Source organism: Aulonocara sp. 'chitande type north' Nkhata Bay, linkage group LG12 (genome assembly GCF_057382095.1).
Source record: "Aulonocara sp. 'chitande type north' Nkhata Bay isolate Kocher_YH1m ecotype deep benthic linkage group LG12, A_spYH_male_GT1.1, whole genome shotgun sequence".
In the NCBI taxonomy this organism is placed as follows: domain Eukaryota; kingdom Metazoa; phylum Chordata; class Actinopteri; order Cichliformes; family Cichlidae; genus Aulonocara; species Aulonocara sp. 'chitande type north' Nkhata Bay.
Window position 1 is genome coordinate 12433099 of NC_141355.1, and position 20886 is coordinate 12453984.

At 39.2% G+C, this 20886-nt stretch overlaps 1 protein-coding gene across 1 annotated transcript in view; it reads right to left on the reverse strand.

The window, feature by feature from the left end:
• Window positions 1–512: 512 nt before the first annotated feature.
• LOC147317005 (voltage-dependent N-type calcium channel subunit alpha-1B-like) overlaps window positions 513–20886 on the reverse strand; it is a 337402-nt gene continuing 317028 nt past the window's right edge. Inside the window, exons 47-49 of the mRNA XM_086313576.1 lie at window positions 18909–19125; window positions 12793–13010; window positions 513–9584 (exon numbers count right to left, since the gene is read on the reverse strand). Of these exons, the coding sequence (XP_086169702.1) occupies window positions 9036–9584; window positions 12793–13010; window positions 18909–19125 (984 nt within the window). The 3' untranslated portion in view covers window positions 513–9035. The remainder of the gene's footprint in view (window positions 9585–12792; window positions 13011–18908; window positions 19126–20886) is intronic.

Consider the following 20886-nt stretch of genomic DNA (forward strand, 5'->3'; position numbering starts at 1 on the left):
ACTACAAGGTCATTAAGATAAGATGGGGCCTGATTATTTAAGACCTTGTATGTGAGGAGCAGGATTTTGAATTCAATTCTGGATTTAACAGGAAGCCAATGAAGGGAAGCCAAAACAGGAGAAATATGCTCTCTCTTTCTAGTCCCTGTCAGGACTCTTGCTGCAGCATTTTGGATTAGCTGAAGGCTTTTCAGTGAGTTTTTTGGACATCCTGATAATAATGAATTACAGTAGTCCAGCCTGGAAGTAATAAATGCATGAACTAGTTTTTCATGTGCATGATATCGGCGCATGTAACAGTGAGAAACGCACTGTCTGTAGTGCTGATCTGATAGCACTACAGACTGATCTGTAGTCTTTATAAACAGTGATTAAGGGTTTCTTGGGGACTGGGATAATTGAATATCTTACACTGCGTTAAAAGGAAGTTTTCTCTTTTTGAGCACATCTTTGAATGGCATGAACAAGACAGCTGATGGCATCTATATTGTTTATCCAGCAGATCAAATATAACAACACATGGTTTAGATTTCATCTTTTTTATTTCAAGGAGCTTTGTTTCATACAAAATGTATAATGTAGAAACAACAACAGAATTCAAAGTCTGGTCAACAAACATAAATTCACGCAAACAAACATTTCACTGAATCCCAAGACCCAAAGAAAGGAATGTTCCTCGTCTTCTGCAAGGAGTGGAACTACCAGTAATGTTCAATACTGTTTTTTCCAATAGAAATTTGTCTTTTCAACAAACCCCACAGTTTATATCAAATATTAAAAAGTAACAACAAAAGGACACATGATATCTAAAAGTAAGTAAGTATATTACATGCACATACACTGTTAGAACATGCATACGTCTGTATTTTTTTCAAGAAGAAAACCCACATTTACACCGTCAGTGTTATTCAGGAATAAAGCTGTTGGACTGCTTCTAATGTGTGGAGGCTGACTGGTCCAGACTTGGTCAAAGGTATATTTTTCTTTAATGTAATACAGACACAATACAGGTATTTTGAGATGTTTTTTTCTTTTTGGCATTATATGTTGAAACTGTTAAAATAATGATTGTATCTGCAAAAGCATATGTCTTACACTAAAAGAATGACTTTGACAGTGTTTATTTACGAAAACCTGTTATGGTGACCTAACAGGACACACCTCATCCCTCTTGGAACTATGGGATCTACATTTGACACAGTTAAAGTGTAAAGGTAAATGTTATGCATGCAAATATTCATACAAAGTTGCTACAATTTTAAATATTCTTGTTTAGTCTTTGTGCCTTTATGCATTTTAAATCTTTTTTGTTTGTGTTTCACTTTTTTTCATAGCATTTTTTATAAAATATTTGGTCACAATCATGCTGAAGCCTAAATCTGAAGAGACCAGCGTGTAATGCTACAGGATGGATGGAGAAACCAGTTTTTCTTGTTGCATAGCCCTACTCAACTGTCTTTAGCTTGTGTCAGGCCCCTGTAGTGTGTGTTGCTGTGGTTAAACAAACCCCCTGGCTGTTCCCTCCTAACAGCTGAAGGGACAAAGTCTCTCTTCCTCTACTAGTCAGTCAGGTGCTTCAGAGTTTAACATCTTGTCCTTCATGTAAAAGCACATCAATAGGCATTTCATCAGAGACAATCCACCAAGTTGCATAAAACAGAGATTGCTTGTGTGTAAGTCAGCCTGCATATGAAATTCAGAGCAAAGTGCAGTGCAGTGTACCATCTGTGGTGACTGGCTGGGGATGTTACTGAACCTGTCCCTGAGCCCGGGTCTGCTGGAGCTTTCTTCCTATTAAATGAATTGGTTAAATGCAGAGGACAAAATATCTCACGCATGGGGTTTGGAAATAAACTATGTTTAACCTCGTAGGGCCTGGTGTCCACATATGTGGACATTACATTTTGGGTTGTCTAGACCACAAAACTAAATTTTGCTCCACAAGGGCCTGAACTCTTACAAGGATATTATACTGCCACTGTTCTGTCAAAATTTAAAACAAATGTCCTCATATGTGGATATCCAGCTCTGCGAGAGAGAAAAAAGTCAGGCAAAAAGATAATTCTTTGTTTTGCATCAGGTCCCAATCACCCCAAATAGCAAAGTTAAATTAAAAATGCATGCCATGAAAGAGTTTGGGTCTTAGGAGGTTAATTGCACACTAATATGTTACTATCAATGTGGAAGTATTGTTAGTTTGATACAGATTCTACTTGAATATTTCAAAATAAGTGTTCTTTTGAATCTGGCATTTTTGGGTTATGATAGTATTATTCAGTGGTCAGGTGGATCTGTTGCCTGGTTACAATCCTCTCACTGTGTTTTGTACAAGCCAACTAGTCAACAATCTGCAAGCTCTGGGTACAACCCTGAAATGAAATACAAGATTTATATGTGTAAGCAGCATACTTTCAAAGATTATGAATGATTTGGAAGTCACCAGACTTTTGCATATGCATCAATATAGCAACACTAGCCTTTTTAAGATTGTGATTAAAAGCAAGGCCATAGGAAGTAGAGGTACTGGGGATGCTGCAACAAAGGCTACGTTCACACTGCAGGTGAAAGAGCATCAAATGCGACTTTTTTGACCCTATGCGACCCATATCCGATCATGGTATGACAGTTTAAACAGCACAAATCCGATATTTTCAAATCCGACCTAGTCCACTTTCATATGTGGTACTGAATCCGATACATATCTGATGTTTTAGAAAGCGACTGCTGTTTGAATGGGCATGTCACATTAAATCCATCTTTTACGTCACTGACAAAAGACAGATGCCGGACAGTGCAAAACGAGACAAACGAGAAAGCATGGCGGTGAGAAACGAGAAAGCGATAACTTATCATTAAGCAATAACTTAATGATAAGTTATTGCTTATCATTAAGCAATAACTTCACATTTGCTGCAAAAGGGTACTTGACTATGTTGTATGCTGTGCAAATTTGACTTTTGGGCTAGACAAAAATATTGAGCAGTGTTGGTCAAGTTACTTGAAAAAAGTAATCCGTATCTAATTACTGATTACTTCCCCAAAAAAGTAATCCCGTTACTTTACTGATTACTTATTTTCAAAAGTAATTAATTACTTAGTTACTTAGTTACTTTTTAAAAACACAATTTACAACCTGAAGAGGTGATAAAGCGATAGATCTTTCAGCCCAATTCTACTTTTTCTACATAATCCATCATACAAAATGTAATCAAATGGAAAAGTCTCTTTTTTTTAACTTGTTTTATCAATTTTAATCTTAACTTTATGCATCAAGCAAAGATTTAATTATACGCAACATTCTCTGACTTGAATAAATTAGTTTAACATTTAAACCTATTTTCTACACATTCCAGCACATAAAATAAAGTATTTTTTGTGTTTACACTCACTCTTTCAAATAGATGCAAGTAAAACACAGCAGAAAATAAATAAAGTCAAAGACTCAGCGGTCCTGTTGCTCTATTTTCACCTGTAAAGCAGGACTGCGGTAGGCAGAGGTTTACCCTGGTGCAGGTGTGCCGCGGTCAGTGGAAGAATCCGCGAGTTTCTCTGTGAGTTTCCCATTACGTCGTAGCGCACTCGGTGCTTGCTTGGAAGTTTTTCGCTGTAAAAAGAAGTTTTCTTCCCACGCACGATGGACGCTAATGTTTTTGTCACTTTTTATGGAATCAAACTCAAAGTAAGGTCAGTACTTCCACGCTTTAAACGCTGCACGCTCATACTCTCTCCCACAATCGATATGTGATCCATTGTTGATCTGCACACAGCTGTTGTCACTAACGGCGCAGTTGCTTACGTCACTGTCATGAGACATTCTCGCAAAAAATCACGGTTTTAGTAACGCAGCATTACTACGGGAAAGTAACGGTAATCTAATCACCGTTTTTGCAATAGTAATCCCTTACTTTACTCGTTACTTGAAAAAAGTAATCAGATTACAGTAACGCGCCCAACTCTGGTCTTAAGTGATGTCTTAGGAGGAGTCATAGTTGCAAAAATGGCATATGTTTTAATGGTTTCAAAATGAAACGTGAAAAATGAAAAAATGAAAAGTTAAACTGCCTGATATTTGCAGTTTAAGAGGTTTAATTATTGTTGCATCTATGTTAAAATATTGAGTGAAAGCCAGTATATTTTTCTTGGCTATGCAGAGCAGGTCAGCTAAGTTTTATTGTTTATCCTTGTCTGTTGTATGCAGAAGAAAGGGGTATTTGCAAAATTTAAATACTTTGTGAAGTTGAAATGTGACAAGACAAATATATATACATTTTATATCTAACAATGTAGACAACCACCCCCCTAAAAAACAAAAAGCAAAGGCAAAAACAAAACACACACACTTACTTCAGAGCTCCAAACATCAATGCCCTTTTACAAATGACACTATATCCTTGATATAATGTTTCCTTAAACCATCCATGTGGGATTTTCTTTTGAAAATTAGATTTTTCCTATAAATTACCTAAAGGTAATTTGCCTTGAAAAGCAAACAATTTAATTGTTTGACTGTGGAAATGCTGATCATTTTAGTGCAACTTTTGCACTTAACTAGAAAGCAAACAAGCTCGTGCAGAATGTTTGTCAGGCCAAAATGGTATACACTGTAATCATACACTGTTGAGTATTAATGTGGCGGAGGTCTGATCCTCCGCCACATTAATAGGCTGTGGCGGAGGCTGCAGGGAAGGTGTGGTGCAGTGAGCTCAACCAGGGAGGTTGGAGGCACAGGTGAAGGTTATTCATCTAATGAGGTCTTTCCTTCTTTATAGTGATGTCAGACACCAGAAGGAGAGAGGTGTGTGTGAGGTCAGGTGAAAAGCTGGGACGCTGGTGCCAAAGCTGAGTGCTTCTGTGTGTAGCATAAATAAAAATTATAAACAACTGTCAGAACACTGTGTGGGGTCAGAATTATTCACAATTAATTATTAATTAAATTGTTTTGGTGATCATATGAAAAGTCACACTGTTTACCAGCCAGTGTTAATTCTGACTCACCACAATGTCCATATAGCATTTGTGGGGCTTAGTATGAAAAACATTGGATACATTATTAAGGGTTAAAAGTGGTGTTTATCCTTCTGACCAGAAAAGATATATACTGATATCTTTCTCCATATTCAATCCAACAGTTGATGCTCAAGTGCTCAAGGCACAGACATGAAATTCGGTGAAAAGAAACAAAGAAAAAGTAATTCACTCTGCCTCTTTTATTTTCTTTACTCTGTGAAGATAGGGGCTGGTATAAGACCTTTTTTCTAATCCATCCATCCATCCATTCACTTTCGCTTATCCTTTTCAGGGTCGCGGGGGGCGCTGGAGCCTATCCCAGCTGTCATAGGGCGAGAGGCGGGGTACACCCTGGACAGGTCGCCAGTCTGTCGCAGGGCCAACACACAGGGACAGACAACCATTCGCACTCACATTCATTCATGATGGTGGAATTGAACTCAGGACCTTCTTGCTGTGCGGCAACAGTGCTAACCACCATGCCACCGTACTGCCCTTTTTTCTAATGATTATTCTAAAGAAATTGGATCACTGCTGTAAAACTGCATTATACAGTAGTTACTGGGCATGATGTTACAATATAATTTTTTTGATACATGTGAAAAGGTGAAAAAAATGACCCAGAAATGTCAAGTATCTCAACAACAACTGATACGCGCACACTCAGACACACACAGACATACAGTCACAGACATAGCTTGTGTCCATTTAAATGGACAAAAAATGGATTAAAAAAAAAAAAGTAGCAATCCTTGCTACTTTGGGTAGTAAACAGCCACAACCAACTACACCCATCCACTGCAGCTGACCCAACTCACACTCTACCACCTGAATAAGATACTTGCACTGTGACTCTCACTGTGACATCGTTACCAAAAATATACAAAGAGGTTATATCAGGTAGTTAACCAGTTCTAACATTTTAGCATGCAAATTAAGTTTCTGACTTTAATTTAAATTGAATGATATATTTATCGTTTTCATAATTAAATCCCAGCATAGCGTTTCCACAATGCTGATCCTTAAGTTCCCACCCACATGACTACATGGTATCAAAAACAACCACATAGAAAAAAAAACAGAACTTAATTTTTCACTCCTGTCTTTTAAGTGTAGATATTGACTCTGCTTGCAGATAAGGCTTTCTATACAACACATTTTCCTGCAGAGCTAGATATATATAATGAATCCAACATCTATTTTCATGTGGCTGCATCAGAAAACAGTGACATTGCATCTTTTTCTATCTAAAAGGAGAGGCACTTAGTCTTAAAACATCGCAAAGAAGTCTGTAAGAAACATTAGACCTGAAACAATGGCAAACTGTAAGCAGTTCACATAAAACACTCCTTTGTTTTTCCTCATATTGTATAAAATGTGCACAATGGAGAAAGAACATCAAGGAAAGGAAAGGAAAATTTGAGGTAAAAAAAATCCCAACAACAATCAAACAAACAAACAAAACTATTTCCACTACCACGCGCTATCTCATTCCTAAATTCTGCAGCGGTATGAATTCCATCTTTTCCACTGAGGGAATGTTGAAAAGGATTAGGCATCATCATGGAATGGTAAAGTCCAAAGCTAAAGACAGCACAGCTATCTGTACAGTGTCATGTCTGAGGTTTTCAAATACCATTTCATTAAACTACTGACTTGATTTTTGTCCTGATCCTGTGACTTACAGTGTTGACACCACCATCTGACTCTGAAATGCAACAACTGACAGCAAGTAATGGTCATAGCCTCCTGAGAACCTCTTTCAGTTTAACTTATTTTTGTGTGATTCCCTGCCTCTTTGGAGCTAAATTGGAGTGGCCAGGATGTCCTCTCTTGAGAACTTTTTTTTTTTTGTGTCCCGTTTGGATCTATAGCCATCAGAATTGTTGTCTTGAGGCCAAGAAAGATGCCAAGAGGATTTATTTTAAGTGGATCATCATATTGGTCCATTTGATTGACCTTTATTATAATTATGAATTTATTTTATTTTCAGTTGCAAACGGGACAGACATGACTGTGGGATAGGACAGGGGGAAAGAATGAAAGAAAGAGGGGGAGAGAAAGAAAGAAAACCAAAGGGGAGAAAAAAAAAGAACAATACAAAATTTGTAATTTATTTTATCAACTTTCCTTCTGACGATGCTGTCTGTGTTGAGCGCTCAGTGAATCTGCATTTGACTACTCCGCCTAGGCTCGAGAGTGCAGCCTAGGCGGAGTAGTCGAACGCAGATTCACTGAGCACTCAACACAGACAGGATGGTCAGAAGGAAGAGCGCAGGGCAAGCTAGCGAGACAGAAGTGGACCTCCCCACCCTCATTCAGATCTGGCGTTTGGAATTATTTTGGTTTTCATGTGACGTATGACCCTGAAGGTAAGCGAGTCATGGACTAAAGTAAAACAGTATGTTGGGATGTGCCATGCAATGCTCAATTACATGGGTGGGAGCTAGTGTGTTAGCGCAGTTAGCTCGTTAACGTGTTGGCCGTCTAGCCCCTCTGTATAGGGTAGCTCGTTAACGGAGATTTGCCGTGTTGTGGCGCTAAGGTTATTTCAACGAGATTAACCTGAAAGCACTAGTGGGAACACAACGAATATGACTGCACATTTACACCGACATCATCCTAGTGCAAAGACAAAAACAACAAGCATGCATGCTACAAACTTTAGCCGAGTCATTTAGACAGCTGTTAGCACAGGATTCTCCTTATGGAGACCTGATATGTTTAATATGCTGCTGAGAATATAGCCCAGAAGAAGCGGATAGTATAGCTTTTATTTTGGAAAGAGACATTTCTCTGTAATAAACTCTCTTTTCCAAAGATGAGTGATTCCTCAATCAGATACAGGGCTCGCAATATCGCTAGCCCGACGTCCCGGGGCTATCTCTCCCCTGCCTGTCGGGCTATTGTAGGAAGGAAAAATATATGTCAATGCTTTTGCATTCTTTCAGAAATGTAGCTGGGTAATTATGTCATTGGGTGAGCCACTGTCAATATGTGACATATTGAAATCGTGTTTGAATTTGCGCTTGTTTTTTTGCTTTCACTTTGCAATCGCGCGAACTGTGTATAGAGAGCGACAGCACTGATCTGTGAGTGATGATAATTTGTGCACCAATTCCTCTGACATCGTCTTATTAATTGTTAGCTTACTATGCAAACATGACAAGTGAAATCTCCCGCAGCTTAAACATGTGAGAGGTTGATCGCGCAGAGAATCACTGAGCTTATGTGAGTGCGGCAGGATATATATTTCACTACGATGACCTGGATGATTGAGAACCTTCACAGACAGATATATATTTTAGTTCTGCTGAGCCAAATAAGACAGGTCAGGGTGAAGAAGTGACAGCCAAAGAAAAGCTTACCACAAAACGGAGAAGTTATGACAAATCAGACTATAAGGCAAAAAGAAAGTGCAGCTTTATGGTTTCATGGACAAAAGAATTTCTGTGGCTGCAATATGACGAGCTAAAAAAACAACACGCACAAGGGTTAGGGTTAAATTTAAAAACTGTACTTTTGTGTTAAAATATATATTTATAATTTTAATAAATGACAAATTAAAAAGGCATGAACATTTTTTTTTTGTATCGAAAAAATATCGAACCGTGACACCAAAGTATCGAACCGAACCGTGAATTTTGTGTATCGTTGCACCCCTAATATATATATATATACTTTCCATATAATATATATATATTGTATGGAAAGTTGCTTCAGGATCAGTATGGTGGTGTCAGTAGCAAATCAAAAACAGACACTGTAAGACATTTGATACTGACAAAAAGTCTGCCTTTCTGCTACAAGCGCTTTGATAAAGAGGATACTTTTCTATTCACATTCAAATATTACCCCCTTAAAGCATTCTCCTCAGATGTTCTCCATAACTTAAGATCTCCAAGTTAGGATTACAATAAAGCATTAAAACACATACAGTGATGCTGTAAACTAAAGCCTTCAAAGAAGATGATAAAACTCATCACAATTCCTCAAAAATGCATTAAAAAGGTTTGTTTAAAGCCATGCTAGCACCATTCATCCTTTACTGCCTCCTGGTAACACCTGGGTGGCCTGATGCCAGAGCCTGGGCTGGTGCTACCCCCAAAGCTGATGTGGTACCCATTGGGCATACCAATGTTCTGTTGTTGAGCAGGAGACAAGGCTCCCATCATGTGAGGCAGTGCGTTCCAAGAGGAGTGTCCAGCACAGGGGCTGGGAGACAGCGCCGCCATATCCTGGAAGACTTGCAGCTGGTCCCGGAGGCTGCCATAGAGGCTACCCAGAGCCTTGCCCTGGCCCAGGAAGGGCTCTGAGCTGATACGAGTGACGGGGCAGGGGAAGTGGTGAGAGCCGCTGTAACGGAGGCCATTGTGCTCTGAGAGGCCACGGCTTAGCCGGCTGGGACTCAGAGAGGTCTGGCTGGACACAAAATGCACAGGAGAGGAATTGGCAGTCTTGTAAGCCACCCCGGGTCGCGGGGTGTGGGGGATCTTGGGGAGCTGCCGACGTCCACGGCTTGACGTGCTAGTATTGGAGCTCAGTGCCACTGGGCTGCCTTTAACCCAACCACTGCCCTAGATGAAAATTGGACAAGCAATTTGAAATGATGAGGAAAAAGAAAATATGCCAGAGAAGAAAGGAAAATGGGAAGAATATGTATAAGTACAGAGCCACCCAAGGGAAGAAAAGAAAAGAAAGACACCAAAATACATGTACATGGTAAGATAACAGCAAACATAAGAGGGACAGAGAAGACAAAAATAAAGACGCACAAATGGATAGATAATCACAGAGGGACATGATGAAAAAGACAAAGTGGGAAGAAAAGCGAAAGGTCATGAGAGGCTATACTGAAAGCAGACAGAGAAGAAAGCACTAAAAACATGCAGAGCAATCACAACAGTCTGCATTTAATTTCTGCTTGTCTATATCACACATTTGCTGATGCTCTGTAATATATATGGTAATGTGACAAAAAGCAGTCTTTTATTCTGCTTTTATTCAAATATATCGAGTCAATTCAACTTGACTTAAGTAATACAAAGTTTACAGTGGAACACATATTCACTGCAAGAGTAAGTGTCTACAGGCATCTGTAAAGTATGGTCATGGTTTGGGGTTGCATTTTAGCTAATGGTGTTGGAGATCTTGTTAAAACTGATGGAATTATGAGAGCAGAAAAGCAGAGCCAGATTTTGATGCAATTTGCAACAAAATCTTAAAATCTTCTGAATGGCAAGAGCGTCATCTTTTAGCATGAAAATGGTCCCAGATATACTGCCAATGCAGTAAAAGCAAAGCAGGACTCCATGCCTCCACAGAGCCTGGACTTCAACAATACTGAAGTGAAGTTTGATCATCTTGGAAATAACTGAAAAAAAAAAAAACAGGTCAAGAAAGCTGGAGAACTATTCCTGAAGAATACTTAAGAAATGAAAAGAATCAGGTTTTGTAGGGAACATTTAGACATTAGTACAAAATACTGAGTTCTAAGCTTGTTTTAACTGTACAAACACTATTTTGCCATATATACTGTATTTCCATCTTTGTATGTTTCAATAAATTACTACTCTTATTTAAAATTTTCTTGCAAAATATAAAGAAATGAAGGGTGGCTCAAGACTTTTACTATATATTGTATTTATATTAAATGCTGATATTGATAAGTTAATATTTTTCACCGGCACTAATTGACTTGTAACACCCAGCTGAAATGGAAAAGGTTCCCAGTTATCTAAAATACATGCACAGGTTAAGTGTATATGATGTAAAAACTGTCAGATAACACTATGTGGATAAATAGTGTTATGCTTTGCTATTCTTTAAAGTTTCCAGTTTGCATTGTTTTTTTTTTCTCGCTTTTCTTAATCTCACTTATCTGTTACCTCATTGATTCTCACTGTGTTCTGCACTCTTTCATTCATCCTTCTTACCAGTGGAAGTTGTGGTAAGAGACTTTTTCAATGTAAACCTTTATTTTTCAGATTAAGTCAACTAATTTATTTTCAAATTGCTCTAAATTCCACCATTTCATGTCCTACTCAATCAGATCAGCTTGTGCCTCTCTTGCTTTTAAGGGAGCAATACAGACGTACTAGACAGCACGTCTTTCATATCAGGCTCTTTTAATCACATTTTTACTTCACTTGAAACAATCTATAAATGTACCTTCACATATTTTAGCTAAAAAAAAAACTCTGCAGTTTACTTATTTTAGTTTCTTCCTGTAAGTCCATTACCTGCATGAGGCACACTAGGGGTTGGGTTCAATGTCTGTCACACAGCAGTCAAGGTTGGGGGCCCTGCTTGTCCAATCCCTGGCTATCAAGGCTGGATATTGGAACACAAAATGTCACCTTTCTGGTGGGGAAGGAGCCTGAACTAGTGCTAGAGGTTGAGAGATACTTAAATATATTTGGGGTCACCTCAACGCACTGCTCAGGTTCTGGAACCAGTCTCCTGGAGAGGGACTAGGCTCGATTCCAGTCTGAAGTTTCCCTTGATGAGTGACAGCAGGCTGAGGTGGGTATTATCATTTCCACTTGGCTAGCTACTGGTACATAGGGTTTTAACGGTGGATTACAGAGCTGTTTCCTTGTGCCATTGACTCAGGAACAGGTCTAGACTGTCGTTTGCACTTATGCAACTGTTCAGAGTATCCAGACTTCTTGGATTCACTAGGTGGGGTGCTCAATGGTGCTCTATCTGGTGAATGTCATCCTACTGGGAGACTGCAACACTCATGTGGCAAATGACAACAAGACCAGGAATGGCACTATGATCGAAAGAATGAGATCACGGGTACAAACAGCTTTCTCTGAAAGGTAGCTGGCCTCTCCCTTAGAAATAGAGTGAGAAGTTCAGCCATCTGAGAGAGGCCCAGACTAGAGCTGCTACTCTTCCACATCAAAATGACCCAGTTGAGGTGGTTTGGGCATCTGTCAAGAATGCCTCCTGGGCACCTTCTCTGTGAGTTTCTTCGGGCATGTTCCACTGGAGGCAGAACCAGGATATGCTTGAGAGATTCCATCTCTTAGCTGGCCTAAAAACATCTTGGTGTTCCCCAGAATAAGCTGGAGAAGGTGCCTGGGGAGAGGAATACCTGGGCATCTGTGCTTAGACTCCTGTCCCCACAACCCAGTCCCGGATAAGTGGAAGAAAATAGATGGATGGACAGACAGGCAGATGGACCCAGGATGATAGCACACTTTTCCTCCTGAGTTATCAAATTAGATTATTTAACATTAACACCAAGCTGGATAAGGCATGTTGTATAAATGCTGTATGGCTGTCTTCTGAAAGTTGATCCTACAGTCAAATATTCCTGTGGTAACATTGACTGTACTTGTGAGTATATGTTACGAGAAGCTGGACTGTGTAATACTCTAGAGTGTGACATATGTCCATGGCTAAAAGAAGTGAGTTGCCCAAGCCATACTTATCATTGAAGACAGGGGCCAAATCATAGGTATAAAACAATCCAAACCGTATAGTTGCATTTATAAATTCTTTCAAAAGAAAGTAAAAATGGGGATAAAAGAGCCTGATTTGAATAAAAATAGAAAAATATATTATCCTACGTGTTGGCCCCCCTAAAGCAACAAATACCTGAATCGTCATTATGGAAAGCCCAAGTCTATTTGAATGATGAGTAGGAGGAGAAATGGTGGAAAATGGGGGGATTTGCAAAAAAAGAAGACGCCTTAAGCTAAACTAACAAGAATGACATTAAAAAATGAAAGCTCAAAGATGACCTTAGTCAAAAAGAACATGCTTGCCCACCTGCTTGTTGCTGGTTTCCAGCCCTTCACTTGGAGAGCCAGCACAGCTGGCGGTGGAAGATTTCGAGTGGCACTGTCCCCGGCTGCAATAGCGGTCACAGGAGTAGTAGCGCTGTTTGTCTGCAGAGGAATGATGGTATTTCCTTTCATGGGAGCGTCCACGGTCGTGGGCTCGCTCTCTGGAGGCTGTTGTTTCCGATGCTGGCTCACCCACTGCAGCTGTGAAGGAAGAAAATATTGCTGGGTGTTTCTGACAAGTCCTAAGATTTTCTTACTCCCCAGTGTTTAATACAGTGTTTCAGTAGGGGTAAAGATTCTAACAGTCATGACAGAAACAGCATAGGTCATTTCTAATCTAATTAACGATTAAGCATTTAATAGGTTAGAATTAGTTTGGAATGGAAAGGCCTTAATCAGAGAGATGACTCTGACAGAGCTCCAGAGTTGCTCTGTTGAGTGAAAACAGTCTTCCAGAAGGACAACCATTTCTGCACCATTCTACCAAGAGGCAGATAGTTGCTGGATAGCGTAGTGGGCTACTGGAACAAGGAGGCATAAGTGGGCAGAGATGGGTAGTAACGCGTTACTTGTAACTGTAATCCATTACTTTTTCAAGTAACGAGTAAAGTAAGGGATTACTATTGCAAAAACGGTAATTAGATTACCGTTACTTTCCCGTAGGAACGCTGCGTTACTAAAACTGTGATTTTTTTGCGAGAATGTCTCATGACAGTGATGTAAGCGAGTGCGACGTTCGTGACAACAGCTGTGTGCAGATCAACAGTGGATCATATATCGAGTGCGGGAGAGAGTATGAGCGTGCAGCATTTAAAGCGTGGAAGTACTGACCTTATTTTGAGTTTGATTCCATAAAAAGTGACAAAAACATTAGTGTCCGCTGTGCGTGGGAAGAAAACTTCTTTTTAGAGCGAAAAAAAACCCTAAACTTCCAAGCAAACACCGAGTGCGCTACGACGTAATGGAAAATTCACAGAGAAACTCGTGGATTCTTCCACTGACTGCTGCGGCACACTGCACCAGGGTAAACCTGTTTTAAAAAAGGGACCTTTCCATTTGATTACATTTTGTATGATGGATTATGCAGAAAAAGTAGAATTGGGCTGAAAAATCTATCGCTTTATAACCTATTCAGGTTGTAAATCGTGTTTTTAAAAAGTAACTAAGTAACTAAGTAATTAATTACTTTTGAAAATAAGTAATCAGTAAAGTAATGGGATTACTTTTAATTCGTTACTGTAAGTGGGCAAGAAATAAAGAAATAAAAAACAGGTGCTGTTGCAATGCTACTACATAAGTAACCCCAGCAGTTTGAACAGGATGAGGGGCTTATGGAATCTTTGATATCCAGCATCCAGCATTGACGGCGAAACAACTGGTGTTCCAACATTCAGAAGAAGGACCTACTCTCATGGCTAGAGATTGCAACAGCAAGGGGGAGGCAGGACGACAGGTATCATCACCCCCACCCGAGATTGGGTACCAAGTGCACCGGAAAAAGGATCTTTGAGTGCATGAGGATCACAGTGAAGCTTGAAACCTGGATGTTTCCACAACACAACCTCAGAAATGTGCATTTCTTAACTGTACGTGCAATATCTGCATTATAATCAGACTCCTGTGCATGTAGAAGTATATATAGAAGAGAAGTGTAGTCGGATGGTAACGAAGAGAGGGAAGGTAGTCAGGAGATTGAACTACCAGAAGGCAACTTTGCAACGTGTTCTAGTAATAGAAGGGGCTACCATTTTTTGTTTTTGTTTTTTTCAATTATTCAGAAAAGGTATATGATAATATTGATAAAAGGTATATGATAATATATAACAGGACTAATGGGACAGTAGTACAGAGGTTTCAGAAGTTGCTTTAGAACTCTTCTGTTCTTTAAGATTCCAGTGTCCTTTTTTAGTATTTCTACTGCTATACAGCAAATACAGCAGAATAACTGCTAATTAATTCACCAAATTTCTTTTTCCAAATTGTAAATAAATATGGTTTAAAACAGTGCTTTATGATGCTAACATGATTTACTTGGCCAACCAAGTAAAAGTGGATACTTACATAAGTATCCACTTTAATCTAAGTATCTGGATTTAATTGTGCAAATTTAATTGTTTTAACCCTTAGCTTCTAACAGAGCAACCTTGGAAGCAATAACAGGAGTGATCTGCTACAGTCAGAGAAGTACTACTGCTCAGTGGAGGGCTCATGGTTAGGAAAGAAGGGAAGCTGAGCTCCTGAAAAGTCGCAGAATTCAGGACTTCAACAAAACTCGGACAAAGTGGTAACTAACCGTTTGATGGATGTTGCTCTTGTTTTGTCCTTTTTTTTGACTTTACTAATTTTCTGTGCTTGTTCTTTTGAAACTCCTCACACTTATATGTTTAGATTTTATGCTTTATTTATAGTGTGTTGGTTTTTATTGAGGGGTTATTGAGATCAAAATCCTCCTGATCTCCTCAGCAGTGTGTCCCCCTCCATGCCAGAGAGCTAGCAATTATTTCCCCCCACTGTACATTAAAATCAAGAAGCATTTTTTGTCAAATGTTTCGTTAAAATCAGAGGTTTTTATAGGTGACTTAAGTTAAGTCCCTAATATTCTTTCCAATAATGTGTTTTATTGTTTTCCCCTTGTATTTAACTATATTAAACTGACAGTACATGTTATATTTGAAGTAGTATGTAAGAAGCAGGTAAGATGCTAGAGCAGGGGTCCCCAATCCCAGTCCATGAGGGCCGCTGTCCCTACAAGTTTTAGATCTCACCCTGGGTCAACACATCTGAATCACATGATTAGTTCATTACCAGGCCTCTGGAGAACTTCAAGACATGTTGAGGAGGTCATTTAGCCATTTAAATCAGCTGTGATGGATCAAGCACACATCTAAAACCTGCAGGGACACCGGCCCTCGTGGACTGGGATTGGGGACCCCTGTGCTAGAGAGCTGCCCTTCTTGTCAAAAGGTGTCAGAATCTGAAACCTTTGATTCAGAATATGAATGAGTATCTTTTTACATTTGAACAGGTAAATATCTGTCAAGAAGAGATATTTCAGTGACTATGTTGCAATGCAATCTACTGTAAGACAGATGACAAGAGTCTGAACTACTTTGGTGAGCCTTTAGTCAGTGCAAACCAACTGCCACTAAGCAGCAAAAAACTTATGGCAAAGTGGAAACGCTAACCTGATGGTGGCATCGAAGAAAATCGGAGGATTTCTTGATTGTTTATTTATTCATTTATCTATCGTTTTCCCGAACTGCAAATTGCTTTGTTAACTAGTAAAAGTTGCATTTCCTGCAAAAATACTGGGTGAATGCCATGTAGTGGAAATCATGTGCCAAAAACAGCTGAAGAAGCGGAACTATCTGCTTTATTTCAAAGGGTACACTGAAGAGGAGCGAGAAAGAAAAAAAAAGCAGAAGGAGCGAGAGCAGGAAAGAAATGCGGCAACAACCACAAGTAGGATTCAAACCTGTGCTGCCCACTCTCAGGGCACCTGCTCATCTCAGTGAGGCAAAGACAGATTTCCTATCCTGAAACAAACGTAATTCATGGGAAAACGGTAAACGGTATGAAAAAAAATTATTTTACCGTGACCGTCAGGAGTGTCTGAAGATATTGGCACAAGGCTCATGTCTCTGGAGTCCCCGGTTTAGAAGATATGACGAGTTGAAAAGTTAAAAAGCTTAATATTTAAAAATGCATAAAAGTTATGAGCACCAAAAGATAGAGCTGCAGGGCTCTAGACTAACTTTTTCCATGGTTACACTGGTGCGCCTAACTTTTTTGTTAGATGCAGATAGTCATTCATATTCTGAATCAAAGGTTTCACAAAAGTTTAGGTGCACACAAATTTTTCAACAACATCGCTTAACACTGTAGTTTTACATGTGCACTTTAAAAAAAATAAAATAATACAGGCAATATCGATATAGGCAATATCGATGTTTAAATTATTAACTAACAGTCTTGTCAACACAAAGTTCTTTATTTGGAGCACCATTCTACAAGAAAGATAAGTTACTGAAAGTCCTTGTTCTTAAAGTGCTTTGGCAGTCTTTGGCAGTAGTAGACATTGTAGACAATGTTAAACTTAATCATCATCTCGGCCTCTGATGATCTGTTTGCTGCTGCCTGCCGCTGAAAGGGAGTGGGGAGAGGGGACACTTGTTTTGCAATTTGGCATCATTTTAAAAAAGTTTACATTTCTTCGCTATTAAACAGCAGAAATTTGGCTTTCTTGTTGGAGGTCATTTTTGGAGAAAAACAAAACAGCAGCCGACAGCACTGTACATGACTTGTGCTTAATAATCGAATGAATAATGCAGAAAACAGAGATTTGAGAAAGAAAACTGTTCTAGAAGTACACTGAGAGAGAAAAAGCACTGTGCAGCAAGTGTGATTTTATTGTGGCGGAAGCAAAACAGCAAAAGTAAGAGGGAATTCATGATGATGTTTATCAAATGTGAAGACAAGTTTTGATCTTCTTTTGCTGCTGCAGTCAATTTTGGTTGGAGAGTGACAAAACCTGCAGCATCATAATCTAGCGCAAAAAAAGACGTAAACACAAAGCATGGACCCGACGCATCAGAATCAGTAAGCTGTCAGCTTTCAGCATCAACGTGTCCATGTACATGTCGTCAGGTGATAAAGCTGACATTTCACTGATGTGTCGGGGCCGCATTCTGTGTTTACGTCTTTGAGTGGAATCCGTTTAGCTGTTCTCATTTACTGTTAGCTTGTTGGTGGTTGTTGAAATAGTTTTGTGAGGTTTAAACTGAGATTCTGGCCTTTCTGGTAAAATACATTTATATTTAAAAGTTGATTCAGGATTCAATGAATCGATATCACTTTATTCAAGCTGCTCACCTCTCTCTATCCGCCTGCACTTTCAAAAGTACACACTGACTATCTCTGATTGGTTTAAACCATGTTATGGGCATAATGTGTGTCTGCTGTTGACCACGCAGAGACTTCCAGAGTTGCGGAGACCTTTTTTTGTACTAAACAGCTGGTTGCACCAGTGTGACCTAGGATTTTTTTTAGTCACACCATTGAGAAATTAAGTCGCATAAGCGACCAAATTGGTCACACTCTAGAGCCCTGTAGCTGGCATTAGCAGAAATAGCAGAACAGTTTAAAATTTGAATGGTGAAAATAGCACAAAAACTGTGGGAGTAGTTAAGTGTCAAAGATTAAAGAAACAGGAACTCAGTAGGTTGAGTGAACCTATTGACCTTCACCAAAGTGATGCTCACCCAATGAGCTTACTTAGGTGATGTTAACAGAAAACATTGTGATTCCACTGACATGCAGATTAGACTATGAAAGTCTGGATATCTGGAATACGTGTCATTTTCTGCTTCTAAGTTTTATTTTTGACCCAAATGTCTGTCTCCTTTAACTTGCATGTTAAAGAAACAAGACTGCCTTATTTCATCTGTGCAATACTATCAAAATAAGGAACACATTTTAGTAATGCCGAAAAACTAGGATGTGAGGGAGGCTATATGTCTTCCTTTTAAGCTTCACTTTATTGGCTCTCTATTTTAAGTCGTTATCATTTATCGTAAATAAATCCTAATAAATCTCCCCAAATCCTTTTGCTCTCAGACTGCAGGTATACCTGTAGTTCACAGAGCATTCCAAAGTAGAATGGGAAGCAGAGTCTTCATCTTGGACACTAAGATTGCTGGGGATCACAATCCACTGTGCACTGCTCCTCCAGATCCTTTGTTTCACCGCTTTTTTATTCTCTTACTGCTCTAGAGGTTTTTTCTGGTTAAAAGGGACTTCTTCAACCCCATCGTCACCCAAGTCCTTGTTCTTAGTGAGTAGCTGGGGCTCTTGCTAATATTGCAGATCACGCGTCCTATAATATAAAGCCCCTTAAAGGAAACTATTGTTGTGAGTTGGCACCATATAAATGAATTGCAACTGAACTAAAAACAATCACATAAAATTATAGGATAGCATGATGGGACAGTCCAATACTAAGTGGGACTAGATGATACTGAAGTGGGACTAGATGATACTGAATGTCTTTGTACACTGTGATTTTGATAGTGCTTGTGAATAAATTCTGACTGACTTTACCAGCAGAACCGGGAGGTTGACCTGCCAAAGGTGCATCTAAAAACCTCTGTCTGTTCTCTCTGTCTCGGTCTCTACGGTGGTGGCAGCGACGGTGATGGTGGTGGGTTCTCTCCTGGCTTGGTTTTTCCAGGGTGTAGTCTCTTAAATTGACCTCTTGGGGCCGCTGTGGGGTCACAGTTGAGGCTGAGCGCTTCATAGGGCTGGCATCAGGGACAGACTGAAGGAGAAAGACGGATAGAGAAAGCCAGTCAGCAATACATTTTAGAGTTGTTTTTCCCCACAGCTTCATGTAACAACTGCATCTAATTATTTAATCCACACAGTAATTGCCCACTGCTTAATCTGATGAAGAAAATACATTACAGCACAAATGTAATCATTTGTGTTGTGTTTTAGAATAATTGACTGTTGTCCCACATGACACAACAAAGGGAGTGAAAACATTTTACATTTAGCTAAAGAATGCATCAGTATTAGGAGCACAGGGCCAATCTGCCCATACAAGTCTGTCTTAGTAAATAGTAAGTAAGTATCAAGATAAGATAAGACTTTATTGATCCCACGACGAGGAAATTAAAGGCAAAGGACCAGGTGTTTCACTCATACCAGTAGGAGCTAATTCATTCAGCTGATTAACCTATTTTAAGATAGAATTAGTTTCAGGTTTTATAACATTCTGTAGACTTTTCACATATATGGAACACCCAACTGGAATGATCTGTAACAGAAAATTTATAAAAAAAAAAAAGTCAAAATTAATAGTGAAGGGTGAATAAGACTTTTTAAGAGACATCTTCTAGTTCCAGAAAAAAACCCCTCTGTATTTAGCAATAGCTAAAAAAACAAACAAACTGATTTTCAGAGGTCAGAAATAACAAAGTACACTAATGTGTAAAGTACAGATATCTAAAATTTCTACTTAAGTATTTATTTTTTTGACTACTTTTTTGCTTTTACTCCCTACATTTTTAAACAAATATCTTTACTTTCTACTCCTTACATTTTAAAACCAGGCTCATTAATTTTGTTTTAACACATTTGAAGGGTATTATCATTTTGTCACTGCAAGTCTTCAAACATCAAACTAATTTGAACCTAAACAGTAACAAATGAATTGCAGTCCTGTTCATTTATTAATTAACAGGGGATGTTGCATTAAAAGAGATGACATGTGCCAAAGTCAGAGGTGTCAGTGTTTTGTTTGTTTTTTTTTGTTTGTTTGTTTTTTTGCTTCAGGTAATTTCAAAGGCAACGTTTCTATCAGCTCAACAAATATCAGCAAACACAGAAACTCTTTGTGTGCAGTTTGTCTCACAATGTGTAGCTAGCTTTAGCTAACACTGTTTTTTAAATGAAGAGATGGAACTAGGTTTCCAAAAATAAAGCGAGCCTTTATTGTGGCTGATGGCATGACAAAAACACTAGAGAACACTAAGGAGAAACTAAGGAGACTGAGAACACTGTGTAAACTAAAAAGACTGACACTCTGTGGAAGAACTATGAAAAAACTATGAACACAGAGTAACTAGGCAGGCTATGAAACAGTGACACAATAACGGAAACTATGAAAAGATGAGGTGAGGATAACAGACAATCTGACACTGACTGAGCAGAAACACACGGATTAAGTACACATAAGGAATGATCAGGTGGGGAGGAGGCAACCCCCCCTCTGTCCCCTTCTGGCTGCCTCTGCCTCAATTTTATCCCACAACTTAGACATTCACATTACTCACACTCTCATTACACATGCATATAGGATCTTGGGGGTGGACACGCTACACGGAATCCAAATTACCATCAGGGTGTACACCTCACCCCTGGCGTCGTTGCCCACCTCTCAATTTTAAATACACGTAGACATTGAGGGCTAGCAGGAGGGGCTATGCGCTTACCTGCTGCTCTCTGACAGGTAGCTCCATGCCCTCCTGGGTTTTAAATGCACCTTAGAACACACATGCATCAACACTACAATAAG